Source organism: Mauremys reevesii, linkage group 14, assembly GCF_016161935.1.
Source record: "Mauremys reevesii isolate NIE-2019 linkage group 14, ASM1616193v1, whole genome shotgun sequence".
In the NCBI taxonomy this organism is placed as follows: Eukaryota; Metazoa; Chordata; order Testudines; family Geoemydidae; genus Mauremys; species Mauremys reevesii.
The window spans coordinates 11,689,557-11,709,193 of record NC_052636.1 but is presented as its reverse complement, the minus strand read 5'-3'; the positions used below and the strand labels follow the sequence as shown (position 1 = coordinate 11,709,193).

At 52.6% G+C, this 19,637-nt stretch overlaps 1 protein-coding gene and 1 non-coding gene across 2 annotated transcripts in view; both read right to left on the bottom strand.

The window, feature by feature from the left end:
* LOC120381601 (zinc finger protein 850-like) overlaps window positions 1–17,575 on the bottom strand; it is a gene marked incomplete at both ends in the record, with an annotated part of 38,320 nt that extends 20,745 nt beyond the window's left edge. Inside the window, one exon of the mRNA XM_039499753.1 lies at window positions 16,937–17,575. Coding sequence (XP_039355687.1) covers window positions 16,937–17,575 — 639 coding nt within the window. The remainder of the gene's footprint in view (window positions 1–16,936) is intronic.
* Window positions 8,514–8,595, bottom strand: TRNAS-GCU. The gene has a single exon. It is a non-coding gene; the product is annotated as a tRNA-Ser (tRNA).
* Window positions 17,576–19,637: the final 2,062 nt, after the last annotated feature.

Genomic DNA, 19,637 nt, shown 5'->3' with positions numbered 1-19,637 from the left:
GAGATGTGTTGCTCCGGTCTATTCCACAGTAGGTGTGCGTGCTTGCCACATGCACTGGTGCCGGAAATTTTTGGAGCACCGCTGCAACCCCTGGAGAGGCGCCTCTATAGCGCTATAAGGGGAGCTGCGCACTCCCCCCACCCTCAGTTCCTTCTTGCCAGACAACTCCGACAGAGGGGAAGAAGGCTGGGATGTGGACTAGACAGGAGCAACACATCTCGAAGGACACCAGTTACGGAACAGGTAACTGTCCTTTCTTCTTCGAGTGACTGCTCCTGTGTATTCCACAGTAGGTGACTCCAAGCTATATCTGATGGAGGTGGGTAGGAGTTTAAGGGTTATCAGGACGGAGTACCACCCTACCAAACCCGGCGTCATCCTGTGCTTGGGAGACGATCGCATAGTGCAAGGTAAAAATGTGGACAGATGACCATGTGGCAGCCCTACATGTCCTGGATAGGGATGTGGGTGACATAGGCAGCCGACGAGGCTTGCGCTCTCGTAGAATGCACCTTCACTATAGGCGGTGGGGTAACCCCTGCCAAGTCGTAACACGTGCGTATGCACAAGGTGATCCAGCAGGAAATGCGCAGGATGGAAACTGGGTGCCCCCTAATCCGCTTGGCCGACACAACGAATAGTTGCAAGGACTTCCTGAACTGCCTGGTTCGGTACAGGTAGAAGGCCAGCACATTAGCCAGGAGGAAGCAGATCGTGAGTGTTTTCAACCACAAACCCCATCCCTCCAGATTTGCAACCATCCCTGGACCAGTGACAGGTGCATAACCATACCTTGACCAGTGACAGGTGCATAGGCAGCCAAGTCATTGGAAATAAGCAAGGAGGAAGCCAGTGGAAAAAATGAATGGGGCCACTCTGGTTATCACCTTGGGGTCAGGGGAGTGCTCTGTACCCCTAAACCTTTCCTCCCTTTTCACATATTCACACACAAAAAAGTGAAAGAGCGCGCCTCAATCATCCAATAGGTCAATTTGGCACATTAGCCAGGAGGAAGCAGATCGTGAGTGTTTTTGACCACAAACCCCATCCCTCCCAATTTGCAACCATTCCTGGACCAGTGACAGGTGCACAACCATCCCCGGACCAATGAAAATGGCCACTCTGGTTATCACCTTGGGGTTAGGGGTGTGCTCTGTACCCCCAAACCTTACCTCCATTTTCACGTATTCATACACAGAAAAGTGAAAGAGCATGCCTCAATCTTCCAAAAGATCAGGATTTGGCAACCTTTCAGAAGTGCTGTGCCGAGTCTCTCTGATTTAAGGTTTCGCATGCCAGTAATACATTTTAATATTTTTAGGTCTCTTTCTATAAGTCTATAATATATAACTAAACTATTGTTGTATATAAAATAAATAAGGTTTTTAAAATGCTTAAGAAGCTTCATTTAAAATTAAATTAAAATGCAGAACCCCCCAGACCCCTGCAATAGGTCAATGTGGCACATTAGGCAGGAGGAAGCAGAATGTGAGTGTTTTCGACCACAAACCCTGTCCCTCCTGATTCTCAACCCCATGGACCAGGCGGCAGCAAGTCCTGAGCAGGGGCCCAGATGGTCACGTTGTGCGGCAGAAACTGCACCTAGTTTCAAAACGGGAGGGTTGCACAAGGTGTCGTCACACCGCCCCCAGGGAAAAGCTCAGCGGAGGAGGCACCACAAGCTGCCGGCAGCGGGTCATTCCCGGGGGGCTGAGCACCCGCCTGCAGCCGCCGCAGCCTCCCTGCCCCCCGGAGCCCCCACGGGAGGGGGGGAGCAGCCTCCCCAGCCGGGGCTCAGGGCATTGGGGTGCCGGGGCTCCCCCCCTGCGCACGCCTGGGCCCGGGACACTCACACACACACTCTGCCCCGGGGCTCCCCTGGTGCCCAGAGACCGATCAACCCCCCGCCTGCCCCCCCGCCCTTCCCCGCCTGCAGCTCCGGCCTCTCCCCTCCCGCCCCGCCAGCCGCACCCAGGGGAGCGCCGGGCCCCAGGCTCTGTCCCCACCTGGAGCCCAGCGGGGCCGGGGGCAGCTCCTGCTGCAGCTGAGAACAGCAGCTCCGCTCCGGCCCGGGCGGCTCCAGCGCTGCTGGCAGCATGTGGCCACCAGGGAGCAGCTGCTGGGCCCGGGCTCCTGCGTCACAATGTGCCAGAGCCCCGCCCCAGGAGCTGCCCGCCCCGGGCTGTGCCAGAGCCCCGCCCCAGGAGCTGCCCGCCCCGGGCTGTGCCAGAGCCCTGCCCCAGGAGCTGCCCCGCCCCGGGCTGTGCCAGAGCCCCGCCCCAGGAGCTGCCCCGCCCCGGGCTGTGCCAGAGCCCCGCCCCAGGAGCTGCCCCGCCCCGGGCTGTGCCAGAGCCCCGCTCCCAGGAGCTGCCCGCCCCGGGCTGTGCCAGAGCCCCGCCCCAGGAGCTGCCCCGCCCGGGCTGTGCCAGAGCCCCGCTCCCAGGAGCTGCCCGCCCCTGCCTGTGCCAGAGCCCCGCCCCAGGAGCTGCCCCGCCCCCGGCCTCTGCCAGAGCCCCGCCCCAGGAGCTGCCCCGCCCCGGGCTGTGCCAGAGCCCCGCCCCAGGAGCGGCCCCGCCCCCGGCCTCTGCCAGAGCCCCACCCCCAGGAGCTGTCCGCCCCGGGCTGTGCCAGAGCCCCGCCCCAGGAGCTGCCCCGCCCCGGCCTCTGCCAGAGCCCCGCCCCAGGAGCTGCCCCGCCCCGGGCTGTGCCAGAGCCCCGCCCCAGGAGCTGCCCCGCCCCGGCCTCTGCCAGAGCCCCACCCCAGGAGCTGTCCCGCCCCGGGCTGTGCCAGAGCCCCGCCCCAGGAGCTGCCCGCCCCGGCCTCTGCCAGAGCCCCGCCCCAGGAGCTGCCCCGCCCCTGCCTGTGCCAGAGCCCCGCCCCAGGAGCTGCCCCGCCCCGGCCTCTGCCAGAGCCCCGCCCCAGGAGCTGCCCCGCCCCGGGCTGTGCCAGAGCCCCGCCCCAGGAGCTGCCCCGCCCCGGCCTCTGCCAGAGCCCCACCCCAGGAGCTGTCCCGCCCCGGGCTGTGCCAGAGCCCCGCCCCAGGAGCTGCCCCGCCCCGGCCTCTGCCAGAGCCCGCCCCCAGGAGCTGCCCCGCCCCGGGCTGTGCCAGAGCCCCGCCCCAGGAGCTGCCCCGCCCCGGCCTCTGCCAGAGCCCCACCCCAGGAGCTGTCCCGCCCCGGGCTGTGCCAGAGCCCCGCCCCAGGAGCTGCCCCGCCCCGGCCTCTGCCAGAGCCCGCCCCAGGAGCTGCCCCGCCCCGGGCTGTGCCAGAGCCCCGCCCCAGGAGCTGCCCCGCCCCAGGCTGTGCCAGAGCCCCGCCCCAGGAGCTGCCCCGCCCCAGGCTGTGCCAGAGCCCCGCCCCAGGAGCTGCCCCGCCCCGGGCTGTGCCAGAGCCCCGCCCCAGGAGCTGCCCCACCCCGGGCTGTGCCAGAGCCCCGCCCCAGGAGCTGCCCCGCCCCGCTCTGTGCCATCGCTCCGCCCCCAGGAGCTGCCCCTCCCCCAGGCGGTGCCAGAGCCCCGCCCCCAGGAGCTGCCCCGCCCCCGGGCTGTGCCAGAGCACCGCCCCCAGGAGCTGCCCCGCCCCGGGCTGTGCCAGAGCCCGCCGCCAGGAGCTGCCCTGCCCCCGGGCTGTGCCAGAGCCCCGCCCCCAGGAGCTGCCCCATGTTGGGTTTCTGGGATTTGTTCTCCTGCCTCCTACTTCCCAGCACCCACCACTCCCAGCTGCTCCCTTCCTGTGTGTCCGCAAACACCCCCTGGGCAGGCTGCAGCGCTCGCTGGGGCTGGCTCCAGTGGCTGAAGTTGCCTCCATCTCTGCTCACCTGGGGGGGGGAGGAGGGACGAAGAGAGGAGATGGGCCCAGGGTGTGAAAGCAGAATTAGGGGGCGGGGAGAGAAAGACTGTTTGGAAAGGTGGGTTTTTGCAGGGGCAGGGGGAGATCCCAGAGCCGACGCTTCCATTAGGCGACCCTAGGCGGTCGCATGGGTGCCAGGATTCGGGGGCTGGCATTTTGTCCGCTCCCCACGGGGCACCCGGGAGCTTCTGGTTCCGCTCCCGTTGCGCTGCCAAAGATGGACCCTCCGCCAACATGCCATGTAAAACAGCAGCAGGCAATTGAGCAGCTCAATGACTGCCGCTGTTGCCTGCGGCATTTCGGCGGAAAGTCCTTCTTCGGCGGCGCGATGGGAGTGGAACCGGAAGCTCCTGTGCGCTCCATGGGTAGCGCACAAAATGCCGCCCCCCAAATTTTGCCTAGGGCGCCAGAAACCCTGTTGCTGCTCCTGGGTGATCCAGATGGAGTCAGAAGCAGTTGGGCAGCAGAGGCTCAGGGAAATTGAGTGGAACCCCCTGGGTGTCCAGTGTTGGCCAGGGATCGTACAGCACCTAGCGCAATATGGGGTCCCGATCTCAGTCATAGTCTGTGCAGCACCTGGGAGTCCTGACGTCTGTTTCCTGATCACAGGCACTGGGAATGGAGAGAGGAAACCTCAGCACCTGAAGGGTTAATGCAGCCCTGTGTGCAGCCCCTGCTAGGGTGACCAGACAGCAAATGTGAACAATCGGGACAGGGAGGGGGTAATAGGAGCCTATAAGAAAAAGGCCCAAATATCGGGACATCTGGTCACGCTAGTCCCTGCTGTGCTCATGAGGGGTTGGCTTAGAGAGTTGTAGTAATAACAGCAGCAAAGAGTCCTGTGGCACCTTATAGACTAACAGATGTATTGGAGCAGGAGCTTTCGTGGGTGAATCCCCACTTCATCAGATGCACCAATAGTCCCATATGGGCTAGTGGGCAGGATTCCTGGTTTTTCATCCAGGTGACCTGGGTTCAACTTCCACTATGGGAACCGTGCAGAGCTTTTGCCCAGAGTGGAGACAGGAAATGAAAGGAACAGGGAGGGATCCTGCCAGCAGGGGAGTTGGACAGTGTGGGGAGGGGATCCCAGAAGTGGGGGTGGGGGGCAGAGGTCTGAGGGGAGACCAGGGAAGGATCCCAGCAGTGTGGGAAGTTGAGAGCACAGGCCTGGCAAGGGGGGTGGGAAGAGTGAATGTGTCCCTCTAAACCCACCAACTGCAGACTAGGCAGGACTGACAGAATTACGTATTTGTTGGTAAATGTCAATTTCTGTGTAAACACACAACCCAATGGCAAAATATTTCCATCGATAATCATCAAAATTGGCAGATGGGCAAAGTAAGAAACATGCTGCTTGAGAACTTACCCTGTTGTAGGAGCAGCAGTGAGCTGTGTGCTCCGTATAACCTGTATGCCCAAAAGGTCTGTTACACTCCCCCCCGCCCATCCCCTGCTTGTCTCCTCTCCCTCTCTGAATGCCTGTGAAGTGGCTTTCCCCCTCCCTCCCTCCTGCAATGCTTGTGGGATGAAGGGGCTGGTTGAACAGCTGGAAGAGCAGAAGAGCTCCTAGATAGACAAGGTGTCTGGGACTCTCATTAGGCAGCACTCACACACCCAGAGCAGGGACACTGCATGGACACTGCCCAAGGTGGAGTGTGACCTGCCAGATGCAGCCAAGTCATCTCCAGTCGCAGGCCATGAGGAGCAGGTGCTTAAAAGGGGAAGGGGCCCTGTGCTCAGGAGTCACTCACAAGCTTGTACCTCCAGTGAATGCCCTTCGCCCCGACCGCCTGGCCAGTGGTTCGCTGTGTTACATTCCATCGCGCCTCGGGAAGACTTACCTTCATCGCACCGTCCATCGTGGCGCTGGGGGACACTTACCTTAAAGGATCCTGACATCTCCAGTGCCAGGCCTGTCCTGGGAGTGTGAGAATGACACCCTCCCCTCCCCTCCCCCCCGCTTCTTTTGAGCTTAGCTGTCAGTATAATAAACATGCTGCTTTCTGCCAAACTCTGGGGGGTCATTAGTCCTCCCTAAGCTTACTACCTGGCCCAATTTCGGGTAACAGAAGCAACATTGTTTAATCTGTCATTGTACCAAATGGGGAGATGGTTGTCTATAAAGAAGGGTGAAGACTAAATACATCTAAATAATTTCTCGATACTTTAAATGACTGCTTCATGGAGCAGCTGGTACGGGAACCCACAAGGGGAGAGGCGACTCTAGATTTAATCCTGAGTGGAGCGCAGGAGCTGGTCCAAGAGGTAACTATAGCAGGACCGCTTGGAAATAGTGACCATAATACAATAGCATTCAACATCCCTGTGGTGGGAAGAACATCTCAACTGCCCAACACTGTGGCCTTTAATTTCAAAAGGGGGAACTATACAAAAATGAGGGGGTTAGTTAGACAAAAGTTAAAAGGTACAGTGACTAAAGTGAAATCCCTGCAAGTTGCATGGGCCCTTTTTAAAGACACCATAATAGAGGCCCAACTTCAATGTATACCCCAAATTAAGAAAAACAGTAAAAGAACTAAAAAAGAGCCACTGTGGCTTAACAACCATGTAAAAGAAGCAGTGAGAGATAAAGACTTCCTTTAAAAAGTGGAAGTCAAATCCCAGTGAGGCAAATAGAAAGGAGCACAAACACTGCCAACTTAAGTGCAAGAGTGTAATAAGAAAAGCCAAAGAGGAGTTTGAAGAACGGCTAGCCAAAAACTCCAAAGGTAATAACAAAATGTTTTTTAAGTACATCAGAAGCAGGAAGCCTGCTAAACAACCAGTGGGGCCCTTGACGATGAAAATACAAAGGAGCGCTTAAAGATGAGAAAGTCATTGCGGAGAAACTAAATGGATTCTTTGCTTCAGTCTTCACGGCTGAGGATGTTAGGGAGATTCCCAAACCTGAGCTGGCTTTTGTAGGTGACAAATCTGAGGAACTGTCACAGATTGAAGTGTCACTAGAGGAGGTTTTGGAATTAATTGATAAACTCAACATTAACAAGTCACCAGGACCAGATGGCATTCACCCAAGAGTTCTGAAAGAACTCAAATGTGAAGTTGGAACTATTAACCAAGGTTTGTAACCTGTCCTTTAAATCGGCTTCGGTACCCAATGACTGGAAGTTAGCTAATGTAACGCCAATATTTAAAAAGGGCTCTAGGGGTGATCCTGGCAATTACAGACGGGAAGTCTAACGTCGGTACCGGGCAAATTAGTTGAAACAATAGTAAAGAATAAAATTGTCAGACACATAGAAAAACATAAACTCTTGAGCAATAGTCAACATGGTTTCTGTAAAGGGAAATCGTGTCTTACTAATCTATTAGAGTTCTTTGAAGAGGTCAACAAACATGTGGACAAGGGGATCCGTAGACATAGTGTACTTAGATTTCCAGAAAGCCTTTGACAAGGTCCTCACCAAAGGCTCTTACGTAAATTAAGCTGTCATGGGATAAAGGAAGGTCCTTTCATGGATTGAGAACTGGTTAAAGGACAGGGAACAAAGGGTAGGAATTAATGGTAAATTCTCAGAATGGAGAGGGGTAACTAGTGGTGTTCCCCAAGGGTCAGTCCTAGGACCAATCCTATTCAATTTATTCATAAATGATCTGGAAAAAGGGGTAAACAGTGAGGTGGCAAAGTTTGCAGATGACACTAAACTACTCAAGATAGTTAAGACCCAAGCAGATTGTGAAGAACTTCAAAAAGATCTCACAAAACTAAGTGATTGAGCAACAAAATGGCAAATGAAATTTAATGTGGATAAATGTAAAGTAATGCACATTGGAAAAAATAACCCCAACTATACATACAACATGATGGGGGCTAATTTAGCTACAACGAGTCAGGAAAAAGATCTTGGAGTTATCGTGGATAGTTCTCTGAAGATGTCCATGCAGTGTGCAGAGGCGGTCAAAAAAACAAACAGGATGTTAGGAATAATTAAAAAGGAGATAGAGAATAAGACTGAGAATATATTATTGCCCTTATATAAATCCATGGTACGCCCACATCTCGAATACTGTGTACAGATGTGGTCTCCTCACCTCAAAAAAGATATTCTAGCACTAGAAAAGGTTCAGAAAAGAGCAACTAAAATGATTAGGGGTTTAGAGAGGGTCCCATATGAGGAAAGATTAAAGAGGCTAGGACTCTTCAGTTTGGAAAAGAGAAGACTAAGGGGGGACATGATAGAGGTATATAAAATCATGAGTGATGTTGAGAAAGTGGATAAGGAAAAGTTATTTACTTATTCCCATAATACAAGAACTAGGGGCCACCAAATGAAATTAATAGGCAGCAGGTTTAAAACAAATAAAAGGAAGTTCTTCTTCACGCAGCGCACAGTCAACTTGTGGAACTCCTTACCTGAGGAGGTTGTGAAGGCTAGGACTATAACAATGTTTAAAAGGGGACTGGATAAATTCGTGGTGGCTAAGTCCATAAATGGCTATTAGCCAGGATGGGTAAGAATGGTGTCCCTAGCCTCTGTTCGTCAGAGGATGGAGATGGATAGCAGGAGAGAGATCACTTGATCATTGCCTGTTAGGTTCACTCCCTCAGGGGCACCTGGCGTTGGCCACTGTTGGTAGACAGATACTGGGCTAGATGGACCTTTGGTCTGACCCGGTACGGCCTTTCTTATGTTCTTTTCCAACAAGGATGGGATTTGAACCCATGCGTGCAAAGCACAATGGATTAGCAGTCCATCACCTTAACCACTCAGCTACCCCATCTGAGCTACCAAAAAGTGGACAGGAAGAGAAATCTAATGCCGGCAGAGATAGGGACACACGCGTTTTTAAATACTAAGCGTAAGCAGGGGCTGAATGAGCTCCCCCCTCACATCTAGTGAGGAGCTGGGGGAAGACTTCAGGAACAGGCCGTGTTTGCACAGACACCCCTACTCTGCCTAGCTATGCAGCATGGTGGGGCCGCTTCCCCAAAATGACCAGTTTGGGATGGTGGTGGGTTGCAAATCACTTTAGGATTGAGTGGAATGAAATGTTATTCTCCTTCCTGTACGAGTGAAGGGCAGCAGAACATACCTAGGCCGTCCTGATGGAGGGGTGGGTGGGTGAGGAATCGCTTTCATTGGACTGCAGAGAAGTGATTGAGGACGTCACCCTAACCCAGTGGTCCCCAAACATTTCACACTGCGCCCTCGTACCCATGGCTGTGGCCCCTCGGAAGCCGCGGTCGAGAACCGGGGCTGGGAGTGGGGCTGTTGCTTGCTGGGGAGAGGGCTGCGGACAGGGGTCAGGGGGTCGAGGCTGGGCTGGGAGCCAGGGGCCCAGGCTGAGGGTGGGGTTGGGGAAGAGCTGGGACAGAGTGGGGCTGAGTGGGGCTCCCTCCCTGCCCTCCATGGGGGCTGGCTCAGGCCCTGAGGTGCCCCCATCAATCTTCCTCTGTGTCCCCCTAGGAGTCATGCCCCACATTTTGGGGACCACTGACCCCTACTCGCTCAGCAGGGGCTAGTGATGCCAAAGCCCAGGGAAAGGGAGAACAAGTGCGGGGGCCCCAGCACCGGAACCCTTCCCCCCCCCCACTTCTGTGTGTGGCTCCGCCCCCTTCCACACCTTCCACCCACGGCCCCACCCACTGTCACCTCTGTTCCACCCCTTCCCCCACTGGCCCCCCATCACTCCTTTACCCCGGCCCCGCTGCGGCCCCGAGACCAGAGACGCTCTGAGCCCTGCTGCAGCCCCCGGGCCGTAGCAGGGAGTGGGAGCTCCTCCAGCCCTGGGGCTGACATGGGGGAGACTTTTCCAGGGGGGCCCAATTTGGCCAGGGCCCCTAGTCATGGGCCCCACTGCCCCCTTGGCAAGGCAAGGTTTGGGGAGGCTGAGCCCCCCCGAGCCTCCATTACGAGCGCCCAGGCTACCTCTGCTCAGTGGGTGGCCAGTCTCCCTGTGTCTCTGCTGTTCGTGCTGGGGAGCCCGGCCGGCCTTAGGGGTGGGGCCCCCGGCAGCCGCCCAGGGCTCCAGGGGGTCAAAGGGCACCGTGTGGCCGTGCAAAGGTGCTCACTGCTCTCCCCTGCCCCAGTGCTCCTCCGTGGCCCCACAGAGGGTGCGGGGAGCGAGGAGCAGCACGATGTGCTCCCTGCGTCCTGGTCACTTTCCCCACCTGGGCTGGGCTGTGAGGGGAGCATCAGAAGCTGCTGCTCTCTGCCCTCCCCTGATGCAGCCCGGCTGAGGAAAGTGACCTGGATGCAGGGAGCTCGGATGACGTCCCTTCTCGCCCCCCTGCCCCTGCTAGGCAAGGCTGGTGTGTGGTGTCTCCATGGCTGCACTTTCAGTGATGCAGGTTTCTCTCTCCCGTTGTTCCATGGGCATCCTACTAGATTGCCAGCTGCTTTTCAACTTCAGTGTGGAGACTGTGTGTGTATGTGGGGGAGAGACAGTGTGTGTGTCTTGGGGAAGAGTGAGTGTGTTGGGCTAGGTAGGAGCAGATCATTATTATCCCTACTTGAAAGAGGGAGAAGCTAAGGCTGAGAAAGGAGAATTGACTTGTCTTAGGTCACACAGCCAGTCAGTGGCAGAGTTGGGAATAGGACCCAAGAGCCCTGATTTTCAAACTAACCATCGGATCTTGAATTTCAGACATTGAATGACCTGAATAAAGTGCTCTGTGATGAGCTCCAGACCAACAACAGTGACAGTAATTATTCAGCAAGTATTTGAGGAGAACTGCAATGTTAGAGAGAATCATGAACTGCTCAGAGACCACTAATGCAGAGAAGCAGCAAAATCCATCAAACACAGAACTGGTTCTGACTTATTTCCTTGGTCTTAAAAGAGAACAACAAGGATCTGAGTCTCCACCCTGTCAATAACCCCCTGCTCAGCCAATCAGGGTAGAGACTGAGGACGGGAGGCTGAGGGTTCTCACCAGAGAGCCCAAAGGATGGCCCAGGTCACGGGTGGGGATCACTGCCCGAGCACTATTTCAGCCCCACATTTTTGGGTGGACCTCCCACAGTGGGAGCTGCCGAGCACTCCCCCGCAACACACACACACACCCCTCTGCTGCTGTTGGGAGGGGAACAGGAGAAAGGACAAAAGAAGCAAAAGACAAAGAGAAAGGAGGGAGGGAGGGAGGAAAAGATGAAACAAAAAGGACAAACCCTAATGTCCCCAGTGATTCTAAGGGACAAAATCCCAGGTGTGGAATAAAATTCTGCCTCCTTAAGCTCGTGTTTTCCATGCCTAGAATTCAACTCTCACCAGATGGATCAGACTGAACAGGTTTCAAACCTCCAGGAGGCTCTTACCTTCTAAACAGGGACGGCTGTTTTCTAGTAAAATCACTAAAAGGGAAGGAGAAAACTTGAAAGAGGTTCCTCCTGGCGCTCACGTCCATGAACCCGAATACTCTCTCACACCTCAAAGAGAGACCTGGAGAAGGAGACTTGCTGCAGCAAAGCCACAGGGGTCTCTGAGGTTTCCCTGGCCCCTCGCCCCTGTCCTGCCTGGCTGATGTCAGCATCTCTCTGTGAGGTCACCACCTCCCCACCACCTTGGACCAATAGGCTGAGGTCCTGCAAAAGGCCTTTGTGATGTCACTGCCACACCCCTCCCTTGCTGTGCTAATGTCCTGCCCCGGCCAGGCACTTTGGAGGTTTGAGCTACTCCCTGTGGATCACCCCACTCAAGGAGCGTTCGTTCTAGGCAGCAAGCCGGCTAGACAGGAAAACATCAGACGCTGCTCCCAATGCTACACTCGGTTTTTCAGAAATTAGTCGACTTTATGGCCAGAAGAGACCATTAGAGCATCTAATCTGACCCCCTGCATATCACAGGTCTCCTGTATGACACAAGAGCTACTTTTGGGGCAAACACATTGCAGAAAGGCACCTAGTCTTCATGAAATGACATCAGGAGATGGAGAATCCATCACTTTCCTTGGTAGCTTGTTTGTTGAATATTTGTGCCTTAGTTGTAATATGAATTTGTCTCTTTGCACCTTCCAGCCATTAGGTCTTGTTATGCCTTTCTCTGCTCGATTAAAGAGCCTTTTAATACCCAATCTTTTCTCTCCATTAAGGCACTTCAGCACTTCAATGAAGTCACCTTTCAATCTTCTTTTGATCAGCTAAACAGGTTGAGCTCTTTCAGTAGCTCACTAGAAGGCATTTTTCTCCAGCCCTCAGAACATTTGGTGGCTCTTTGCTGTCCCAGCTCCATTTTCATTGATGCCGTGTCACCTCCTGTGACATTATTGACATAATCTGTAACTGTATAGATCACCGTTGCGACCACTGTTCTATATTCGCAGCCAATACTGTAGAAAGGCTGTTGTGCAAGGGGTCTATGGAGAGGTTCTGATTGGCTCATTATAATGATGCTATCTCTAACTGTGTATCATTTTTGTAGTTGACGTTATGAATATTGGCTCTATGCTGCCCGTATTTCAAACTTGTGCTCTGCTTCCAGGGAACAGCCCAGCCAGACAAGTTGGTGTCAGTTCTGCCTAGCCTGCTTGATGGCCCATTACGGACCATCAGCTCTACAATCGACCCACTGAGAAAAGGCAGATACACCTTGTGACTCAGCAAGGTCTGCAGGGACCTGCCTATGGACAGAACTCTTAAGGTTTTTCTATGCCATGTGTTTAGGGAGATGTATTTTCCATGCCCTGGTTCCTCACTGACCCGGGGAGAACAACGGAACACGAGAACAGAAACCTTCCCCCAACAGATTTGAAAGTATTTTCTTCCCTTATTGGTCCTTTTGGTCATGTGCCAACCAGGGTATCTGAGCTTTTTAACCCTTTACAGGGTATTTTATGCTACCCGTAGCGATACATTTATGACACCCTGTAAATAGCAATCTGCAGAATCTGATTCTGAGAAAGGGCAGGGTGAAGGGAAGTGGCTTCAGCAGATTTACTGAGCATGCTCAGTTCATGTGAGCATGCTCAATGCACCATAAGTAGCAAATTCCTACACACAGCAGTTACTCACACTACACCTGAGGCAGCATGAGGCAGGGGCTCCATCGCTGTCCAGACCCCACCCAAGAGCAGATCCCCAGGGGCTGCGAGACCCTCAGCTTCTGGGACCTGTGTGTGGAGTCTCTCTTCTGCCCACCCAGGGCTGCCCCTGGGGTCCCTCTGGCCCTTGCCCCTGGCCTGGGGCTGCAGCAGAGCCTGGGACTGGGTCCAGCTGGAGAAAGTCCCCACCTCGGATGGGCACAGAAAGTGCTTCAGTGAAAGTCTGTCCCTGGACCAGCCCCTCTAGCGCCGCAGCAGCAGCCCAGAGCTCAGCCCGGCTCCCAGCGCACACTGGAGGCAGCAGCACCAGCAGTGTCTGGTACCTTCCAAAGCCCGGCCACCAGGAGCTGCCCCACGGCTCTTTTCCTTGTTTTTCCTGCTTCCTTCCTACCAGCCCCCGACCGCTCCAGCCCCTTCCTGGCACCTTCAAGCCCAACCCAGGCTGCAGCTGCCGCACTCACCGGGCCAGGGACTGTCTGAGGTGGGAACTAGCCCCATCTCTGCTCCTCCTCCTGCCCCTGTGTGTCCCAGAGCCGCTGCAGGGACTGACCCGCACCCAGGCTCTCGCTCCTGTTAGCGCTCGCAGGGGCCAATCCAGCTACGGGAGAGTGAGCGCCCCTGGGAGCAGGGAAGTGACCACGTCTCCCTGCCAGAGGGTAGGGGAGGGGGAGGAAGAAAGGGAAAGAGGAGAGACTGAAAGGGGATAAGGAGAAATAAGTGAGGAAAGCAGCACCCAGCTCTTTTCTGCTGCATCACCCCTGATTAGATTGCTCCTGAGCTCTGGGTAAATAGCCCCCAGTGTCCAGGGTCTCCCAGATCCCCCTGCTCCCAAGGCAATGCACATAGGGATCTCCTTCCTGCCAGGCGTGATTATAAGTAGGTGTAGGTGTCACCCTTATGCCATGATTGGAGAAAGACAGCAAAGCTTGGGAACACGCGTCTGTATTTCCAGTCCAGTGTGACAACCCCGGCTCCAGGAAGGGTTTGTTCTCTGCTCCTGCTGGATGGACACCGAATGGGGCAGCAACAGGTGTGTGTCAGTTTTTGTTGCTCCACGTTCCTTAACTTAGAACAGTGTGAAATGAAGAAAATGGAGACTGAATTAAAGGGAAATATACAAAGAAAAGTTCCAGCCCCTGTTGCTTATTGAAAGAAATGACTCAATTTCCCAGTTACAGGTTTTATTAACATGAACAAATAAATCCAAGAGCGCACGTCACTAAGGCTAAATGACTATAGACACCACTCAGCTAAGGGTTAAACAAGACAGTGATAAAGTTCAGGTCAAATCAGGAAATCAATGAGTTAACAAGGATACTGCGCTGGAATCAAGTCATCAACTTAGTCCAACCATCAGATTAATACAGCAGAAAAACCAACCCCTATAAATCCTGAAAGAGCAACCCAAGAAGGCAGGTGCACATTTAGTGATGCCGAAACCCCAATCAGAGATTTTGACCCAGGCCTTGCAACCCAGATTTACCCAGCTGAATATTTCAATACCAAAACCAAATCATTGCTGACATTTAACCCACAACCTCAACGCTAATTAGTTTTCTCCTTAGATTTCACTATTATGTAGCTAATACTTCTCTTCACCCTCTCGCCCCAAAATACATACAGACCTTAAGAGACACATTAGTAAAAGAATTCAAACAGCTCTCGCTGAACAATACGTATCTGACCGCTCAATTCCTTGCAATGCTTGCACGGGTGAGGCGCATGCATTCTGTCATTTCATAGGGCAGGGTTTTAAGGCTATTAAGATTTGGAGAACTATTCTTCCTAGCATCTTCCCATTGTAGATTTCAGAGGTGTTCACGCCCTCACCGAGCCGCACTGTTACACCCCAATGAAATAGAAAGACTGGGAGTTCTCCAACTTCATAAAAAGAAACAGACAAAAAATAGAAAAGGGAACAAACCGTTTCTAAGATAATAAGGGGTTGGATCTCTGCACCTCTCGGGCTTTGGATTTGCCCGGAGTAGGAACTGTAGCTGCAGTTTAGGAACCAGGTACTGGCATAGATTTCCTTTCTCTCAGGTGCAGGGCGTGACCTATGTCTCATTCTCTCTGTCTCCCATCGGGTGATGGGATCATGAGTGAGAATGAGGAGGGGAAACCCCAGCAGGAAGATGCTGAGGAATTACAACCACCTGTGCTCTATTTTCACAGACTCTGGACTCAGCATTCAAGTATCCTGCAGTCTGAACTTCACATCTGATACATTCCCTCATTGGCTACCATTGTTTGGCTAGCAAGGAAGTGCTTCTTGTCAACAAGGCAGCCAGATTGGGACCCGTAGGCATGGAATGGCTCTGAAGGAATCAGCTGTTTCTCTCTGTGCTTCGTCTAACTTTGGAGCCAGATGGTAAAAGACAGTTGTGCCCAGTTTAATCATGGCGTCCTTTAGGAATGTGATCAATGCCACTTAACTAGGAGCAGGATTCTAAAACACCACAGCTTCCATCTCTGGGGTGAAAATCAACCACTAGTACCTGCAATTTCTACCCGAGTTCTTGTCAAATCTTTGACCTTACTTGGAGTAATTTTACACTTCTCTGGCGTAGAATTCTTCACTAACCTCACAACAGATCAGTAGCGACAGTGAGGTACAACTCCCCCAACTGTGCCCTTTTATTTCTTTAATCTGGTGGCACAGATTTAAAATAGGGACTAAATTCAGGTGCAACTTAGAATCCCTGTAAGACAACAAATGTCAGGTCTCTATTAAAAATAGGTATCTTTCTGCAGCTATATCACATTCAACACGGATTTCATTTTCTACACATTTGCAGCATCTCCCAGGGGTGAGCTGAAGAGAAATGTCACTTCCATGTTTCCCATCTCTACCTAGATAGAGATTGTATTTCCCAAATAATAGGCAACATGCAGCCAATGAGGAAGGAGATCTCTTCAGGAGCCACTTCCTGCAGGGCCTGGGCCACAATGGCTTTGGGAGCCCAATGCATGGGCACTTCGTTTAGTTACAAGTTATTTACGAGGGAATCCTCTTCCCAGCCCTTCAGAAAAAATACTGACCTAACCAACTGCACAACAGGGGGATTGGGATGGTGATGGGGAATCCCTCTGACTTACCCTATCTCCTTCTATTGTTACAGAGGGTAAAATGACATTTTCCCCTATCCCTGCCCTGTTCCTGCTCTTTGTTATAGTTCAATATAGTTTAAGTGTGGAAAATGGTAGTAAAAATATCTGCTCTCCAGCACAACCTGAACCAACATCAGAGCAACAGGGAATGAAACAATTTGTTCCCAAAGGGGGAACTCGATGACTAACAATTGCTGTGAAATGGGGGAACAGTATAACCGTGACGCTCAGGGTTTGTTTAGACTAGGGAAAGTGATGGAGTTTAGGTCAGGACAAAGGGGAAGCTAATGCCAACCCCTGCACCTGGGCTGCATCTGCACAACAACTCTAATTGTCTTTCTACACCAAGATCACTAACTTGAGCAGCCAACGCCATGTACAGCCCTAGTGGCTGTCAGGCACAGGTGGTTTTTGCCTCAGTGTAGCTTGTTGGGAATCAAACCTCTGTCCCACCTGGAGCTGATGGAGCTTGGCTGTTCTCAGTGGTAGCAGATGACAGAACAAGGAGCAATGGTCTCACGTTGCAGTGGGAGCCATCTAGGTTGGATATTAGGAAACTAATTTTGCTAACGTGGTGGTGAAGCACTGGAATGGGTTACCTAGGGACGTGGTGGAATCTCCATCCTGAGAGATTTTTAAGGCCTGGTTGACAAAGCCTGGCTGGGTTGATTTAGTTGGGGTTGGTCCTGATTTCAGCAGGAGAATGGACTAGATACCTCCTGAGGTCCCTTCCAACCCTGATATTCTATGGTTCTATGACATACACTCCTACGACTCAATAGAAAAAATCATAGGACTGACCCCAAAGAAGGGTGAGCTGGAAAAGGCAGAAGCAGGCAACTCATCTGGGGGAGCTGAGCTACTACGGTGAAGGTGGTGCAAAGATCACTATGTGGGAATTAGCAAATGTGATTTAAAAAAAAAAATCTTTGCTCAGCCCTAGTCAAGGCATTTATTACAGTTCTCTCTTACGTGGATTTTCTGATGCCTGATAAGGTGTGAGCTCCAACTGAAGCTTTTCCCACACTCAGAGCACGTGTAGGGCTTCTCTCCTGTGTGGATTCTACAATGTGTGATAAGGTGGGAGCGCTGACTGAAGCTTTTCCCACACTCAGAGCATCCATAAGGTTTCTCACCTGTGTGGATTCTCCTGTGTGTGATAAGGTGTGAGCTCCAATTGAAGCGTTTCCCGCACTCGGAGCATGTATAGGGCATCTCCCCTGTGTGGATTCTCTGATGTGATATGAGGGCTGAACTATCAGTGAAGCGTTTCCCGCACTCAAAGCACGTGTAGGGCGTCTCTCCTGTGTGGATTCTAAGATGTGTGATAAGGTGTGAGCGCCGACTAAAGCTTTTCCCACACTCAGAGCACGTATAGGGTCTCTCTCCTGTGTGAATTCGCTGATGTGAGATGAGGGTTGAACTATCAATGAAGTGTTTCCCACACTCAGAACATCCATAAGGTTTCTCACCTGTGTGGATTCTCCGATGTGTGATAAGGGTAGAGCTCTGACTGAAGCTTTTCCCGCACTCGGAGCACATGTAGGGTCTCTCTCCTCTGTGTATTCTCTGATGAGTGACAAGGTCTGAGCTCCCATTGAAGCTTTTCCCACACTCGTGGCATGTGTAGCGTGTCTCTTCCAAGTTGATTCTCTCGTGTGGAATAAGGTCTGAGAGACTACTTAAGTTTTCTTCTGACCTCTGCTGAGTCTCACAGCCTGTTTCTTTTTCTGGGAGTGCACAACTCCCGGAAACATTCCCTTTGGATCTTCCTGACAACGTTCCATGTGGTTCTAGTTGCTCAGCATCTTCCTGCTGGGGTTTCTGCTCCTCATTCTCACTCACCAGCCCATCACCTGATGGGAGACAGAGAGAATCCAGACATAGGTCACTCCCTGCACCGGAGAGAAAGGAAATGTCAGAGAGAGGAATGGTAAAAGGGATGAACAAACCAAAATATGTGTGGGAAAGATCAAACCGACCAGGAGCTGGTTTTCCCAAACCCTTCCCCAGAGGGGAGAGGAAGGGATCAGCTTTAGTCCGCATCTCACCAGAACACTCTGGGGAAAGCTACATTGGGCAGGGACCTGCTGCCACTTGTCAGAGTATAGGTGGGAAGCCATGAGTCACATCTGCCTAATGATTCCACATCTGCAGGGAACAATCCTGAACTTGGAGAGCTCACAGGGTCTTTGTAGGGCATCCCAAATGTTTCCTGAATTCACAGCCAGTTTTTGAGTTGGTTTAACCAAGTCCTCACCTCTGCAGGCAGCTCTCGGGAGCACTTCTTTCTCAGAGCCCTGGAGATCTGGGACCCACGGCTCTTCCCCTCGTTCCAGCTGCGAGATCACATCAGGTTTGGAATCTGGAAGCCCTACTCCAGGCAAAGAAAACAAGGGAGGTCAGTGGAATTTGTGGGATACTTGTCACAAAGAATATTCCATGGTTTTACCCCCAGCTCATTTTTAAGCAGTAACATCACAAGGCCAGCTTCCTTGGCTCAAAGTGGCAGGAGAGTTGTTAATCATATGCATTACCTTCATGCCTAAGAACAAACTAACAGTGGGTCCCCATTGTGCTAGGCAAAGTACAAACAGAGAATAGTAGATGGCCCATGCCCTGAAGAATTTACAATCTAAATAGACCAGACAGACACAGAATGGGGGAAGGGGTAGAACCCACTGTTAGAATAGAGATATTCAGGCCTGCCTGTAAAGCCTATAGCTTAAGAACTTAGGGGTATTTTTTATCACTTAGCTACTTACAGGAGTGTGAAAAGAGAGAATCAAAATCACTGTCTGTATTTGTAAGGGCCTTCTCTTACATGGCATTGTCTGCGCTTCAGACTATTGGTCTTTTGCTGCTTGCTGTCTGCGGGACAAGAACCAGGGAAGCGGGAGGCCTCTGACATAACCTGGTAACTAAGAGGTGAGCTTTTAAGGAAGATTTTAATACACGTTGGAAATGATCAGGGATTCCCATGAGCACTGATGAGGGGACCATGCAAAATATGCATTTAGATCCTTGTCTTGTTTTATATCCTTTCCCCATTAGGCACACTGGCACTGTCATGGATCCATGGGATCTGTGCAATGCCTGGGCTTTTAAACAGTGCTTGGGAAGCCTCTGGCTTCAACACTCCTACTTCAACCTGTGAGCTCTGCCAGCAGGTCCAGCTGAACGACACTCCTGTTCAGAGACTGTTCCTCAGTCAATGCACAGAGCAAGTTTTTGCTGGGGCACTGGGCAGACTGTTAAAACATAGCAGGGTTCATTAGTGAACCGAAACACAGCACTGGAAAGTCCTTAGATTAGCACAGGGAAGTGAAGAAGACAATATAGTCCATACTGGCCAATGCCCTTGAGCCAGGCTGCTGTAGAAAACGCTTTGGTTTCCTTTAACTGCACCTGTCCGTTTGTCTTTGCTCCAGTAGAGCTCCCTGCGTCTATGAGCCCAGTTATTCCTGCTCCCAAAAATGTAACGAGTCCATGTGTGCTTCACTCAGCCAAGCGGCGATCCTCCCATGGACAGGTGACAATCATTCCCTTGTCTCTGTTGGGTATTCCACTGATGTAGGTTGTTCCCAGCCTGTCCTTAATGCCCCATTCATATTACTCCATGACAGCTACGTGACAAAACACCTCACGTCTCCTGCTTTTTATAATCATAGCA